We start from the raw sequence: 16,465 nt of genomic DNA, 5'->3' as shown, positions 1-16,465 counted from the left end.
CATGCTCTTACAAGTATTTGGGCATCAACCCCTCCTAAATATTATATGGTCCCTTTGCACAAAATGCGCGACTAACGAAGGTAACCATGCACTATGTTAAATGACCCAATTTTCATTGAGCCCTTTCCTCAATGCGATTGCTATCTTATCAAGCTGTAATGTGGCCTGAACTTCAATACACATGCCCAGTATTGCACCTTCTCCAACATAGCCTCATAAATACCTCAAAATCAGTTCAAAACCTCACCGCATGATGCATCTTCGTCAAGCATTGCTATCCTTCAAGCTTTAGCTTCATGAAATCCCGTGCTGACCTTCCCCGATGTATAATCGCGTCGCAGAGTAGTTCGTCTTTGCTTTTTTCCCAAGTTTTATAATGGAGAACTTTGAATCTCTGCCATAACACCAGCACATCATCCTACCAAGTCGCCGCAGCATTTTAAAACCAGTAGTTGCTCCTTAATTCACTGCTAGTTTCTGCGCACTAATCATCATTGTTCGTGCGGACTTCAACGGATTGGAATGGTCTTCGTAGCGACATTGCACGCCACTTCATCACTGAGCAATTCAAAGAAGACACTGAACACATTTTCTTCAAATAATTTCGCCCACACCTCTTGTAAAACCCCTTAATCGGGGTCTTTGAGGTATTGAAGATAAATAAATAAATAAATAATGAAATAAGTAAATAAATAAATAAATAAATACGTTTGATAGACACCGGAGGCAGACAATGAAGCGAATAGCCTTTTTTCCGTTCAGCTATATCTTGATGTGGGCTGCAACGCGGTGCCCTGCTAAACCGGAACAGTGAAAGCTAGGTGACAAATTCGGGGCTGTCAAAACTCATGATGCTGACTCACATTTTCCATGTCATATAACTAAATACTTCTACTGAAAGCTTATCGCGCCTTTAAGCCGAACACTTTTGTTAGCAGCAGCAAGATAAGGAAGTTTTTGATTAGGTGGCACAAAAGCCTCGCGTTGCTCCAGCTTGCGCGGGTCGTTTGGGTACCAGCAATACTCAAACAGACTCTGGGTTATTGAAAGCGAACTACATGCGTCCCGCCCCGTAAGCTAAAACGGTCTGTTGCCTTTCTTCGTGCTGCGCGACAATGATGCGCTGGAATTTCATAAGACCTAATTGAAGAAGTACTCGGCGCGGAGTCGAAGCATGCTTCTGCGAGTAGTTGCTAACGAGCTGGTCGCGCGCTCACGCCTTGAGGGGTCAAAAGTCAGTAGTCATAAGCGTCGTTCATGTCTGCAGTTACCCAGCACCTTCCGGTGCAGCTTCAAACTAATGTTTTTCCTTGACTCCCTGCTATTGTTTCGTTTTGTAGTTACAATGTATCCACCCACTTTGTAACGCCATCTGGCTCTTGAGGGCATACTAATAAGTAAATAAAAATAAATGATGACGTTAGTTTCAGAAACGCCGTCAGCGGATTGGAACGAATGGCTCCGCATTTCACACGATGGCATCGTCAGCGTGCATTCTCTATTTGTGTGTGTGTGTGTGTGTGTGTGTGTGTGTGTGTGTGCTGCGGGGGGCACCTTTTTACTAGATTATCGCTGTTGTGAAGTAATCACATAGGCGCAAGAAGCGCCTATGCTGCATTCCAAAGTGCTTGGATGTTGTAGCCGGATCTACAGCGAAACAGACTCGTCAATTCGGATTGCGCGCTCAAGGCGAACAATATTGTCCTATCTGAATGCACGCTAGCACCAGCGATCACTCTGGAATGTGCTGTGATGCATGCATGAATAGCGTACAGACATGACCCACGAGATCAGATTCAACGACTGCGCTTCGCAGCCATAGGTACGATTTGATGTTCACTGGCCTTTCTGTGCGCAGTTTCACCAAATAGAAAGGTAAATTCTCATCAGATGTTTCCTAGCGTGTTATTCTTTATCATCACGGCAGCCTAACAGTGCATGTTCTGCAAAGGATGAACGGTAAACGGCTTTCACCTGCGGTCTGGAAGAGTTTCCTGATAAGCGTGGTGGAGAGGCGCCCTTTCCTCCGCAGGCGGTCGCTTAGCAGGCCCCCTGCCAGCATGCCCACACTTTGGGCCCCGAACATGGCCGCGTTGATCAGGCCGCTCTGCGAAGTAGAGGAGTAAGCAAGGTATCAAGCGAAGAAAAAAGAAAATAGACAGAGAATGTTTTGGTTGCACGGACAGTGTTGCCAACTATAAATAAAGAAAACACACGCACACACACACACACACACACACACACACACACACACACACACACACACACACACACACACACACACACACACACACACACACACACACACACACACACACACACTAGTCGAGATTCTAGAAAACTCTAAAACCCGCGATACGTGTACCCGAAATTCTTTAAGTGTAGAGAACAATCAAAATCACGGAGATCGCGAGCCTCTCGAGCTCTCCCAATTAGCGAGGCAGTCCTGCCACACTTCGCTCCGTTTGCGGGGTGCCGCATGTGACAGGTTGTCCGCACCAGCTTATATATGGCGCAAAGAAAATAGGTATAGAGCTGCGTCTAAATTTTGCGTTAGGGACTTCGAGCCGCCACCTGAGGCCACCACAACAAATACTGCCGGACCATTCTTTTTAATAATGTCTTGTTCTTCTTGAACGCGATTCTGATTGTTGTCTAGAGCCCCCCTTGCGTCCCCCACGCGTGGGGGACGCGTGGGGCGTTATTCACAGCAGCCGCTGCAGACAGACCTCCGCTCATGCAGCGCTTTCTTTCCATATGTCTGACGCGCTACTCTGGCACATATCGTAGCCTTCGTCGCAGCAGAGCCCGTCTTGCGCGGGGATACTTTTATTCTCACGCTTTCGCCACAGCCTCCTTCTCCGCTTTCCGCCTCGTGGTTCTATTGCACCCTCCTCCTTCCCCTATCCGCATCGCGCTCTCTTTGCTTTCGCCGTTTTTTATCCTTCTCTGTGATCGTTCGCCCAGTGACGAGGGATGTCGACGTCGATTCTCGCCGAAAGGACTGGCGCCTAAGAATGGCGCTCTAAAGGAAGACGACATCACATGAAGGCCACCACCCGCAAGAAAATGTCCCACTAGACAGCGCAAATAACCGCTAAGTCACGCCCAAAAAACCGCTAAATTGACAATTCCGCACTTGTAAGGCTGATCCTAAAGGAAAACGAAAGGTAAATATCTAAATGAGTTTGGACTCATTAAGCATTCCTTCCGAATTCTATTTTTGTTGATTTCACGGTAATTGGTTCGTTATCACCAGAGAAAATGGTGGCCAAACTTCATTTTTTTTTGTTTCATTTCTGAACCCCATTTCCAGTACGTCCTTGGGACGCCGCGGAATTTGAAGTATATTTTTCGTATTTGGGTCGCCGTGGCTCAGTGAAAGTTCTCGGAATTTACTCATTATTCGGCTCCTTTAGAATACAATGCCGTTCGTATCTTTACCGCTAAAGAATGAGCTAGGCTCGACTAGATGTAGTCAAGTCTCTGGCGTCACTGTGAGCTGCTGCGGAAACTGAAAGTGGCGTCACCTTTGGTTACGCCACTGTTGTGAGTATTTTTGACTTACCGAAGGCTATTTACACGGTAAGAGGGGAGTGTTCTGGTGGCGTAGAAAGGTAATTTACTAATACAGCTCAATTTATTTTTCTCTCTAGTATTTCTTACATGCATAGTGCTTGCCACCTTCTACAGAAGATGATCGACAATCTGTGTTTTTGGGGCCTTGTATAGGCGAACAAACGAACAGAGAAATGCCAGCCGAATGCACGTACACGTCATATGATACCCGCCAAAGTGCGCAGGTCACTGTATTGTGCGGCATGGGAGCAACCATGTCATTAAAGATAAGAGCAGCAGTGGAATCTCCCTTTACGCATCGCAGCATTAGTCGTATTGTGCCTTCACGCAATATTCCTTAATGTTTAAGCATTGTAGGGCTACTTCACTCGGAAAATTTTCCGGCCATCCGTCTGCAACACATGATACTATAAGCTCCATAGCTATACATGGGGCCCTATGGGGCGGCATATAACGATTAAAGCGAATGGCTTGTTGGTCGCATGTCATTCTATCATGGTGTAGTCACCTTCGCCAGTGGCATGCGTAGTACGGCAGACAGGTAGGTGGGCAGGCTCGTGAGCACGGTGAACTGTCCCCAGAGGCAGGCAAATCGGGACGCCGTGAGCGCCCACAGAGGCACAGAGGTCAGCAGTGGGAACCACGGTGTGTCACATTTCGTTCCGTCCTTGGCGTTCAGTAGGTCCGAGCTGCCAGCTTCCATAGCCTTGGCCTGCGGTGCAGAACGATGGTTCATGTAGAGTGGGAACACTATAGCTAGTGCATCGCTATTATTTGACATATTCCTAAGCACAGATTGCAGTACAGATTCCACAGATTGGAGAATTGGAGTTTCATGAGTGGATGTGGTATTTAGTAGCTGTGGGTCAAACTGAAAAGAAGGGGCGGAAATCGGGCGCTTCAGCAGTATATCGTAGTGTTCGGTGGAATTCGCTTTCTCCAACGGAACATATAACTACACATGCCACGTAGGCGATCGCCGTAATTCAAGAAGCCGAAAACCCATTTTCCAAACTTACAGAGCCCTTAATTACCGAGCAGCTGGCTGAGAGCACGCTTGTACCACCGCTACCTGTGGACTCCAGGCAAAAGCAAGAGCGCGCGTGAGGGCTGTGGTAGATGCTCTTATCCTGGGCGATGTTCACATTCTGTGGCATTCCGTACAGCTAAAAAATAGGCTATTCTTTTTTTTTACTTGGAATGCGTTGTTTACAACTCGCACCCACGAAAAAGACATGCCAGGCGAGGACGACAAAGCGCAAGGATTGTTCGGGCCATATAGGCGAGCCTAGTTTACCTCGCACCCTTCCGCAGGGCAGCGGCACCTTTGAACAGCGAGTGGCGGATTCCTTCCCGGCTACGCAGTACCTAGGCCTAGCTGATCCCGCACCTCAAATGCTAGGACTAAAAATTGCGAACCTGTACCGGACATTTTAAAATAAAGTTTACACCCACCATTTCTCATTTCTGTTCCATAGCTAGACCAAATATTTTTCTGTGCACTCAATGTCTAGGTGTGCCGAGAATTAAGTTAGCCCAGGCCACCAAGTATGATGACGAAGTTTCGCTGCTTGGCGGATTGCATTCTCACATGTGTTGATGAAGATATTCAGCTCTACCCGCCAGCATTTCCTGAGTGTGCAGCAGTAGCACGCACCTGCAGTGGCGGCAGAGGCCTGGCTGTGCGTCCGAGGGCGATGTAGTCGTACTCGGCGTCGCTAATCCACGGGTCCTCCTCAGGCGTGCTACGTACTCGCCACGAGTACAGCCCGAAATAGGCGCATCCCACCAGCCCTGCGCACAGAAGCGATACCATTGGTGAGAAACGTTGAATGTAGAATTGATTTTACGAATGATGAACTCTCCCGGAGGAGTGCCCAGTTCAAGACGTATGCTAATGTGAACATCGCGAAAATCGCAAACGGCGAAGAGAGCGACGCAACCATTACTCGCTCATCACATCATTAGCGCTTTTTGGAACGTGCAACACAGTGTCCTAATTTGTCAAGGCAAGTGTCATACGAGGTATGACGTAGTGACGGTCTCTTGGTGCTACTGACATCCGTCCTTTGAGTTTACGTTACCTCCCCCGAATTCATGTCAACGAATGCAGCCAAAGGTATTGACATGTGCACATTGTTCATGGTTTTCCGGAGACTGCTTATCACCGACTAATTAATCGTCGCAAGTTATCTTTCGGCGTAAGACGCGCTTTCACGTATCGGAACTTTCTCGAGTGTTCTCGCCGATCCTATAGCAAAATAATCTTGTTTATATTCAGATAGCATGTGCTACGCTAACGGTGGTGTATATTCTAGAAGCTGAGCAAGCATCAGCGATTACGCTGGAATTATTGTACAGTGACTCATGTATAAATAGCGGAGGCTTTCCAGCCGGAGATTAGCTTTTCGACGATCGACGACTTTGCTCGCTGCTATATAGTTGTGCTTTAAGTATCACTTGTTATTCCGGGTTCAAGTTCACCCAACAGAAAGTTACTTTTGTGACTCGCAGTTTTCATTACTATGTGGTTCTTCACCGATACTACAACGCGACAATATTCATCGAGGACAGGAAAACCAGCATTTCATTCAGTGAGCTGTGGGGATGACATCGTGCCCAAAGAAAACAGAAGGCGCTGACTCTATCACTTGTCGACTGGGACAAGAGGGACGAGTAGTGTTACCAGCTGATGTCCATAGTATTTAAGAAATGCGCGCAAGATAACGTTGATGAAGGTCGTGAAGTCAAGAAGCTGGGGAAGAAGTGGGCGAGTGGCTGGGATATTCCTAAGAAATCTTATCATCAGAGCGACAACCGGTATAATTTTGGACTGCTAATTCTGGTACAGGTCTGACTAACCTTTCATAAGTGCTTTTCGACCGCTTGAGGACACAACAAAGAAAACAGACAATATCACCCTTGTGGAAGAACGGCCAACTTCTACCGATTCCTATAGATAAATCGTAGACTTGCGACCACAAGGGCAATTTAACTGGTTGGCTTCTCCACAAAATACGCTTGTCATATTATCAGAGAGCAATGATGCAAGGAAACGGTGAAATGAGAAAATATACATTGACGAGCATTTTGGCATCGACTTGCTGGAATCGAAAACTGTTGTTGTATAAGAAGGGTTAAGACCATTCGTACAAGCACTACGTACCGGACAGCACCTATAAAAAATGAAGAATAAATTGGCAAATGGACAACTACACTACAACAAAATAAAATATAGAAACCAGAGATATATAAACAATACACCTAAATAATCAGATTCAATTCCAGTGCTCGTTAAAGGAGGTAATAAAGCTTTGAGAGCTCCGCCTTGTGTGTTGAATCGTTCCGCTGCCTAATCGCTTTTCTAACAGTTAACGGACAGCCGTCGTCAAGGACATTCAATGTTGCCTCAAAGCAGTCCTTGCGATTCATAAAGTAGGCAATTAATACAAGCGTTCTCAGTGAGTTGCTACCATAAGCTAAACATTTTGTTTCTGCCGTTAAGACTCTTCTATGAAATGTGCAAAGGTTTTTTTTACATATGGTTTTTTTACATTGACGAACCCGCCGTGGTTGCTCAGTGGCTATGGTGTTAGGCTGCTGAGCACAAGGTCGCGGGATCGAATTCCGGCCACGGCGGCCGCATTTCGATCGGGGCGAAATGCGAAAACACCTATGTACTTAGATTTAGGTGCACGTTAAAGAACCCCAGGTGGTCGAAATTTCCGGAGTCCTCCACTACGGCGTGCCTCATAATCAAAAAGTGGTTTTGGCACGTAAAACACCCAATAATTTTTTGTACATTGACGGGTCATCCTTGGTAGTATATTGACACGCGTACTTGTTTAACTTTTTCCGCTGTGCGCATTTCACCAGCTAACACACGTTAAAAGTTATGCCCCAATGGAAGGCACAAGGTTTTGCTAGAAGGTATATAACAGATAGAATCGGCAAGAACGATCGCAAACGTTTTCGGATGCGTGAAGACGTGTAATCAGTTTGCTTGCGCGAGGCGAATAGTGTTGTACATTCTGGAAGGCACGCGATCACCAGTGGTAAGGCTGGATTTGCCGAAAAGTCATGCATAAATTGCCGATGCGTCTGAATCGCAGGTCAGCTTTTCGACTATCGCCGACTGTGCTCGCCCCTATGGTTGTTCTTTAGTGTAATTTTTTTTGGCACAGGTTCGCCCAATAGAGCGTTAAGTTAATTGGTTGCTCATAGTTTCGCTACTGTCTGGTTCTTCACCGTCACCACAGCGTTTCAATATCGTAGGTTCGTTATTGTTATCTGACGATTCTTAGGCGGGTGCAGTCGGGAAAAAGTATGCTTTGTCCATTTGGCCCCACATGCGAAGGGAAGAACAACACAGTAGAGGACGGCAGGTAATGAGGTGGTGTGATGACACGAGAAAATTCACAGGCACAGGGTGGTGACGGTTGGAAGAGAAAAGACATGGACAATTGAAGGTCGTTGGTAGAGGTATTTTGTATTGTACTGAAGGCAAAACACGCTATAGTGATTACGGGGAAGACGGCTAAGAAACAAGGTGCAGCGCTCACCGAACACGTAAAATGCGGACTCCCAACCAATGGTGTCGCACAGCATGGCCGTCATGGGCATGGCCAGGATGGCACCCACATTGGCGCCCACGTATGCCACAGCGAGCAGAGATCCACGCTCGTGCGGAGGTGCCCACTCGGCCACCATGCTGAACATGGCCGGGTACGTGACGCCCTGTGTGCACCGTCAGATTCACTGCGTCAGCGAGGTGCCGGGGCTACAGTTCCAGGCTGCTCTTGCACTGTGGATGGTCTCCACTGGATTACCTTACAAAACACATACACACTCAGATATATATATATATATATATATATAGAATACACTGTCAATTAGGAAAGACGACTTGTGTGTTTCGATGTGTGAAATTCTGATAATTAATAAGTCAGTGACGTCCATAAAGCAGCTAGGATCAGGGTAAGGTTGAAGTTGCAACCAAATGGCATCTAAGCATGCTTGAAAGAAAGAGAAGGTAGAGACTGTACGTGCAGTCGGCTTCAGATCTTATGAAAAAGAGGATATGAGGGGAAGCTGGATAATTTCGTAGCGGGGAAACGCAGCACGCTATTCGGCTTTCAAGCCTGCACTACTAGCATGCGGAAAAGAGCATCGCTGTGCGGTTTTACCGGCTACACGCTCGAAAACTACTCGGAATTCCAACATTCTGTGAGATTTCACGGCCCGCACACTTTTGACGCAGACTGCACTCGGCCACGTTACCTCGCCGAGTCCCTCGAGCACCCGCACGGCGACCAGGGCTGCCGCCCCGGCGTCGTGCGAGGAGGACGAGTGGGCGCGTGCGGCGGCGGGCGTGACGAGGGAGCCCAGGGCTGTGCCCAGCAGCCCGAGTCCGAAGGGCCACTTTCCCCCGGCGCGTCCGGCCAGCCACCCGCCGGGCATCTGGGTGGCCGCGTAGCCGTAGAAGAAGGCGCCCAGCACAACGCCCTGCGTCCACGGGTTCCACGGGAACTCGCCTTCACCGGCCCTCTGCGGCAAAAGGAAGACGCATGAGTGAAGAGAAGGGCCATATTTGGCGGAACTCCGCAAATTAGACCAAGTTTTCTGCTCAATTTGACAGCATAACAGAGTGCTGCAAGGGGACCAATTTATGAAGTGCGCATTTTAAGGAACTTTCGTTGTTGAAGATATAACACAGAGCGGAAATGAATGACTCATTACCAGAAATATTGCAGCTCTTCGAGTGCTCCACCTATTCGGATCAGTATCCTTTTGTTTAGGTGGCAGCGCACGACCAGCCCGAAAAAAAAAAAAAAACTTTCCTGGTGCGATTCACATATGAGGACATACTTTTGTAAGAATCTTAGCTATTATCAGCTCAGTCTTTTAGATGTCTGTCGCCGCTGATGCCTATCGATGGAATTCCAGAGTCCTTTTCCCGAATTCTATAATGAAATAACGAAGAAACTGGTGTGCTTCGCAAAGATTACATCTGTGGTCGCACAGATGGCCAGTCGGACATTTTACCTCTCAGACACCATTGCGTGTCGTATATTGTATTTGTTGCATCAAGCACATGAGTAGTATACAAGCAAAAGGGAGTACATCACACTTCAGTTACTTAAAGATTGGGAAAGCACGGTGTAAGTTTACCTAACAACATCTAAACAATAAAATAAGGAAATGACATAATGTCATCTAAAACAGAGTCAACGACAGAATACTACTATTCAAGAGAAGGTACGGGTCCTTTTGAAAGCCTCTTCGGTCATAAGCTTTCGTCAGACCAAAACTGTTTCAGCTGTTGGCGCGTTGCCGCAAAAACACGCGCGCTGTCATCACCGCTGCGCAGGCCAGTAACGTATCAGCAGCTTGCTTTCCCACTGTGCACTGTTGATGGCTCTGCTATACCCACGAACAGGAGCGCGGAGTCCATTGGTACTTTTCATAGTTCGCGGGCTTCCTCTATTTGCCAGAAACACGGGACGTATATGCCTTTCTGAAAACACCTTATTTTGACGTGCCTTATGATTATATCCAGCTGCCTAATTGGCATCTTGCCAATTAAAACATCAAGGAAAAGTTAGATAGTCACGCCTTCAAACAAATATTTGATTTCGGGGCCTACATTTACTGGCGGCTTCGCAACAAGGCTCTAAACAGCATGCGCATGGTCTTATTCACGTATCACAATCGGCATTTTTTTTTTCAGAAACTCGGCGCATGATAGCCGGGACACCACGTACGCATGATATTTGTGGCAAGAAGTGAGGAGGAAGAAATAGCCGCGTCCGTGGTTATGTGACTAACTACATGGTCGTGTTTTTCTGTTTCTCCACTACACAGGAGCGCCACCTACCCAAACGATATCAACTAGGCGTAGAGGTATCACTGACTTAAAAGCTTCCTTCTCGAAAAAAGATTGCTTGCGTGCACCTGCGAATACTAGCCGGCCCTGCACAAAAGAGTGCACAACTTGCTGTGTATAATATCACGCAACTTTCGCGTCACTGCTTCTCATTATCAACAAAGGTTGATATTATCATTATCAGCAAAGGTGCGACTTTTATTATTTTTTTATTACGAGCCATTTACATCCATGCTCCTCAGGTTTCCTTACGGCGTCGTCTGTCCCAGTAGTCTCCGCGTCATTCAGCGCTGCGCGTATGTGTTGCGGGTTTCCTCATTTCCTGCGTTGTAATAAAGATGGCGGTAGGCGCTCTATTTCAACTACTGTCCCTGCATGCGGCTGCCGGAGCTATGTACAGAAACAATGCGAACACTTTAAACGAAGCAGTTTCCTCTGGAGAAACGAGATGGCGCTTTCGGCGGCTACAGCACGTCGCCTCAGCGATAGCGTCGAATATGCAACTTGGTTATCGTTAACGCACTGTGCTCCATTTATGCTGCAACATACGGAGCAGTGGAGTGAAGAGGTGTGCAGTAGTCAACTGTAAAAATTGTGAGTGGCGCATTCAGGCATGGAATAAGTCTGTATGTCCAAGTTCACGGTCCGCTGCTACATAAGGTCTGCCTGTGTTGCCGGCTTTTCGAGGTGCACGGCGTGCCTTGTCCATAAAAAAATTTCACTCATCCGCCAGCGTTGTAGCACTATAACCACCTAGAAAAAGACTTCAACCCCGGCTCGTTAGCAAGAGCGAGAACCACTCGTTATACGCTGACAAAGGGAGTAGCGCCGCTTCTTAATTGGCTTGTAGCAAGTTTGTCGCATGCTTTCTACGCACACACACACCGCAACTCAAAGGCAAACATAAAGTATAAACCCCATGCGAGCGATCTTGCGCGCGACAGCGACAAGCGGGGGCACAAGTCGTACCCCATGCGAGCGATGACTTCGAGCGACGTCTCCCCAGTGTTGCCGGTATGAGGGCAGCAATATAGGCGCCGAAACAAGCGTGACGCGTGCTTTATTACCTTAAGGCGATGTCTTTTACTATAAAAAGCAGCATAAGATATTTTTCAAGGTCTTCCACTATGTTCTTATCCCTGCACTATAAGAATTCAATAGTTTTCTCGTTCCGTGCCACAATCAGTAGTACTTGAGTGACGTACATCCAGTTCCGGCTTCGTGCTATTGGCTAGTCGCTCATAGCACTTCCGGGCGACGAGCGATGAATTCTAGATTTGCAGAATCGAGCGATCGCGCAACAAGACCAAGCGATCTGTTCAAGCGACGGCCCGATCCTTCGCTCGAAGCCGTCGCTCGTCGCTGTCGCGCACAATATCGCGCTCATGGGGTTTAGCCTTGAGCCCTCTCTATCACCAACTTGTCAAGAATAAGTGAACGGGCGTCGAAACATGGGTGACAGCAGCTGTACCGACAGCCCACTAATGTTTGGAGCTGAAATGGCTGAATGTTTCGTAACGGTCCACGCGGTAAGCGAATGACTAGCGACAATACGTATTTGCTACAAGCTTTTACAACGTACATAACATTTACGTTACAAGCATTGTGCCGAGCAAGAACAAATCTCTCGCAACTGAGCACACCCGTGAGTGATCAGGCAGAAAATAGACAATCAGATAGTGACCGCCCGGTTACCTTTCCCGAGTCAGAAATTTGACAACCCGCTGCTTAAATGTATTTGCTGAATATAGAACGAAGAGCTAAACACGCTGATACTGCTTCTATTCATAAGCGGAAAGTTAGGATAGCTTGGAATACATCTTTCGCCCCACATTTTATTAAAAGCTGCATATACGCTCCTCGCGCCAATTGGACAAAGCGAAATGCGCTCCGAAAGCGCTTACATGCTCTTTAAAGCTGTAGCCAAAGCTTTGCGTGTCGTCCACCTTGTCACCGTCTACGACATCCGCCGAAACAGAGGTTTTCTGAGATGCACCGGGACGTCATGCACATGCATTGTAAACACGTATGAAACGGAGGCAGCTGAGGCAAGCACCGGACGCGTCACCACGTGATCAAACGTGGTGGCACCCACGGTATCGATGCGATGATAGTATATGAGCGCTTTAAACCGTTTCATTGTGAGCTTGAGATGCGAGCTTGCGACGTGTTCATTATTGTTAATAAACGTGACCTCCTCTTTGTGCCAACGGCATCTTAAGGTAAGAATCTTTTAAAGCGCTTTATTGAGAGCTGCTCCTACTCCTGCGTTCTGAACTTCGCTGCAAAACGTTGCGTCAAAGCTGCAGAAGTCGCGTTCATGCATTTCATATATACCGGGTATTTCTGCCAAGATTTTAGGTCATTTGTGAAAATCATCTGTGGCCGGTAGCGCAATTATAGTCATTGAGCTGGATTGCCCAAACAGGCGGACATTATTTGCACAAGAAATCGAAATGCATAAACGACTAATTAGGAAAATTTCACTGATTCAGCTCTTAACTACTTAATTTACAGCGCATATTGTAATTTACTAATTGTAGCCTGGGAATTCATAAGGTACACCCAATTAGAATGAATTCTGAGCATGACATCAATTTCAAGATATTAATTTCATAACTTTGCGAAGAAACACCTTGGCGGTAAAGTTACTTTTCTGCTTCCATGCATAAAACAATGCTTTGTTAAAAAAAAGTAAGTCGTATAACCATGAACTTTTACAGCAAGAATGATGGTGCTTATCGCGAATATGATGTCATCCACAGAATTATTTGAGGTGGATATGCCTTGCAGTATTACGATCTATATACAATTCGCAGATTGCAATATCTGACGTAAGATAGGTACTTGATAACTTAGTGATTTTTGTTAATTAGTATATTATGCATTTCGATTTCGCATGAAACCAATGTGCGCCTCTTCGAGTAGAACGGCTCAAGGAGAAGATATGTGCTATCTGCGACAGAAAATTTTTTTTTTTAATTACTTATATGTCTTCGCAGAAGCACCTAGCTATAAAGCGGTACTGCCGCTGGTATTTCATGTGCAGAAAAAGCTCGGGAGGACATTACATAGGCGGCTTTAAAATGAAATAACGAGTTGGCATCTCTTCTTACCATAGTGGCAGGCATGATCAAGAGAAAGACGTGGTACCACAAAATTCATCGCAGCTGATCAAATATTCGTAATGACAGTGCGCAAGTAAGAGCAGCAGATATAAAATGCACTTGAGACTGTTTACAAGGGCTGCGCCATAGTATTACATGCGATATCAGCTGCGGGTATATTAGAATGTGAGATAGCGTGATAGGGGAAAGCAGATCGTTACGGGAGGAAAATGGGTTTTATCTTGAGTTGGACATGGACTGGGCACAGTCAAACAATTGAATATTTCGGTATGTAACGTGGCACGGGAAACGGAATCTGGTATGGTCATCGAATAATTTTAAGATAGTTTTATTCGCGAAGGACTCCGGTAAATGGCAAATGGTTCTTGCACAAACGAAAAGTTCAGGGATGCCTGAGCTATACTGGAGCAGTTTCAGTTCCTAATCTTTATTCTAGTGGCATTGAGTTTAACTACATGCCCTTGTAAGGTGTCCCGGCGCGCCGGGAAGCACATTATTAATTTCGTGCGCTCCCGATAACCGATCCACGTGGTTGAAATTTTCCTTGTGGTTATAACTGCGACTGAAGGCTTCCGAGATATAAAACATGCAACAGGCTGAAATGATGACGCCCGTCAACAGCTTTTCCTATAAGGATGCACAGTGGAATGACCAGCAGCAAGAGATGTCTGTCAAAACAGATCCCAGTGGCACTTCAAAAGTACAAGAAATAAATCTGCGGAATGTGCGTTTTTTCTTCATCTTCTAGAGTGAGCTTGGATTAGCGCGTTCTTCCGCGAACGCCAATCAGACAACCGGCGCCTGCCATCTTCTGCGCCCTGCATGGTGCGACCAGCCAGCTTTTATTTTTCGAGGAACAAGAAGTTCCTGCTCCCCACAGATATGCGAACGGAGCCTCCATTTAGAGGCCACCGTTTTTCGAGGGACGCTGAGACTCATCTGCATGCAATGGAGCTGTGTGTGTGTGTTTCTCTTTAAATCAATTTGTTTCTTAACGTTGGCCTTTGTGTATATGTGTCGTCGTCCTCGCTCTTGTTGTCGTTCGTGTTGACTGCAGTTATAGTGTTCGCGTGCTTCCCCCCCCCCCCCTTTTTTTTTTGCAGCATCGGAGCCCAAGAGCGTCGACGATGAAAAGAGAGCGCGCGCGGCTGCGCGGACAACTTCCGGTCTGCGCGGATCGCATGCGACCTCACCGAACGAGGAAGGAAAAGCTTCCCTTCCGGCGAGCGATCGAGAGCGCGTCGTTTTCTTTTCCGGCTACATCGCCGAGCGGCGAAAACAGGCGCGCGCCTTGGCCGTTTCTCTCCGTTGCAGCCGCTTGCGCTTGATACGGCGGCACCAAGCAGGCGGGACGGAGAGGTGCATACACCCACTGCGAGAGCGTAGGGTGGTGGGGAGGAAAGCAGTGGGGCGAGGGGGGACAGCTGAGGCTGAGAAGTTTCATTAACCACGTTTTTCTTTTTTTGACATATTTGAATTTTATTAGTTTTGATTTGTTCTCGGTACTCTAGGTGCATTGTTCTAAAGCTTAATTAGTCATAATTGTTTGCATTACAAAAGATAATTGCGCACGTTCAACACTGCGTAAACAACCACAACACTTTGAAAGACACATCTATTGGTTTTGTTTTGTTCTACAGTCCCGTTTTTTTATTATTGAAATAAAAAACAAAGAAATAAAGAGACGTAGTCACCTTATAAGGGTGACAGCTACTCTTTTTCGCATAGTGTAAACAACAATGTGAAAAATATATGTAAGAAAATGAAAAAAATCCACGTCATAGGGTCAGAAATGCACAGCACACAATCTTATACCGCCATGAACATATCAATAAAAATGTCATACGCAGCTTTGATAGTTACGTTATCTTTGTCTAATTTACCGAAATTGCTACCTATACAGATTATTGTGTAATGATAAAATTTTTTGTAAAGTACTCCACCCTTTCTCATCTTTTATACTATAGTTTTGTACTGTGTTCTTTTACAGTTCTATATTAACGACGATATGTTATAACAAATGCCTCGTCACGGTCGGTATAGGGCCTGGTGAAACTGTTTAAACGAGCTTTTTGCCTCATCATTAGTTTACGCACTATACGTTGGAATAAAAAAAACACTTATTTGAGTCACTGCTTCATTTTTCCACATATTAAAGGTACATGTCTAAAGCAAAGCAATAAATCACTTTAGACGGGTATAGTATTCTTTGGAAATTCTCTTGCCGCTAGTTTCACGATTATAGATCCATTATTAGGATGAGAAATCAAGCTCAAAAATTTCGTTTTTTGAAGTTTGCGCTGAAACCCCTATGCTAGTACGTCAGTATGACGTCACAGATTTAAAAGTATTTTTTTCGTATTTGAGCCACGCCACCTGAGCAAAAGTTCGCGCAACTTGCCATAGGCTCTTCTAGGACGCAGTGTAGTCCATCTTTACCGCTAAAGAATTAAGTGGGTCTTAGCAGGCGCTGTCAGTATCTATGACGTCATGGTGAGGTAGTCCGAGAACTTAATGGCGGCGTCGCTACTCGTTCTTCGCGTTTTTCTTTTTTTTCCCGGCTTATCGGCCATCTTGTCGTGGTAAGTGTGGTATTTTTGGTATTGGGGAAAGATAATTTACTGATACTGAAGAGACAATTTTTCTCTTTAACGTCCCTTTCAGACTTAACAGGTGGCTGGGAACTCCCGTAAGATTGCTTAGCAGCTGTACACAAAATGTCGTAGTATAGCACTGCCAATTTGGCTTCTTTCGACCCGGCAGCTATGCCCCTAAGCAGACCTCGAGGATCGAACGTACTTGCAAAGGCATTTAACAGGAGCCTCCATGGAAGAAGGAGTGAAAGAACCACCCCGATGTAGAGAGCGAGAGA

At 46.3% G+C, this 16,465-nt stretch overlaps 1 protein-coding gene across 1 annotated transcript in view; it reads right to left on the bottom strand.

The window, feature by feature from the left end:
• LOC139057619 (sialin-like) overlaps positions 1-16,465 on the bottom strand; it is a 66,377-nt gene that overhangs the window by 10,239 nt on the left and 39,673 nt on the right. The window contains exons 3-7 of the mRNA XM_070536168.1: positions 8,860-9,126; positions 8,142-8,316; positions 5,237-5,373; positions 4,088-4,291; positions 1,975-2,107 (exon numbers count right to left, since the gene is read on the bottom strand). Of these exons, the coding sequence (XP_070392269.1) occupies positions 1,975-2,107; positions 4,088-4,291; positions 5,237-5,373; positions 8,142-8,316; positions 8,860-9,126 (916 nt within the window). The remainder of the gene's footprint in view (positions 1-1,974; positions 2,108-4,087; positions 4,292-5,236; positions 5,374-8,141; positions 8,317-8,859; positions 9,127-16,465) is intronic.

This window comes from Dermacentor albipictus, chromosome 3 (genome assembly GCF_038994185.2).
Source record: "Dermacentor albipictus isolate Rhodes 1998 colony chromosome 3, USDA_Dalb.pri_finalv2, whole genome shotgun sequence".
In the NCBI taxonomy this organism is placed as follows: domain Eukaryota; kingdom Metazoa; phylum Arthropoda; class Arachnida; order Ixodida; family Ixodidae; genus Dermacentor; species Dermacentor albipictus.
The sequence above is the reverse complement of the archived record's forward strand: the minus strand, read 5'-3'. Positions and strand labels throughout refer to the sequence as shown.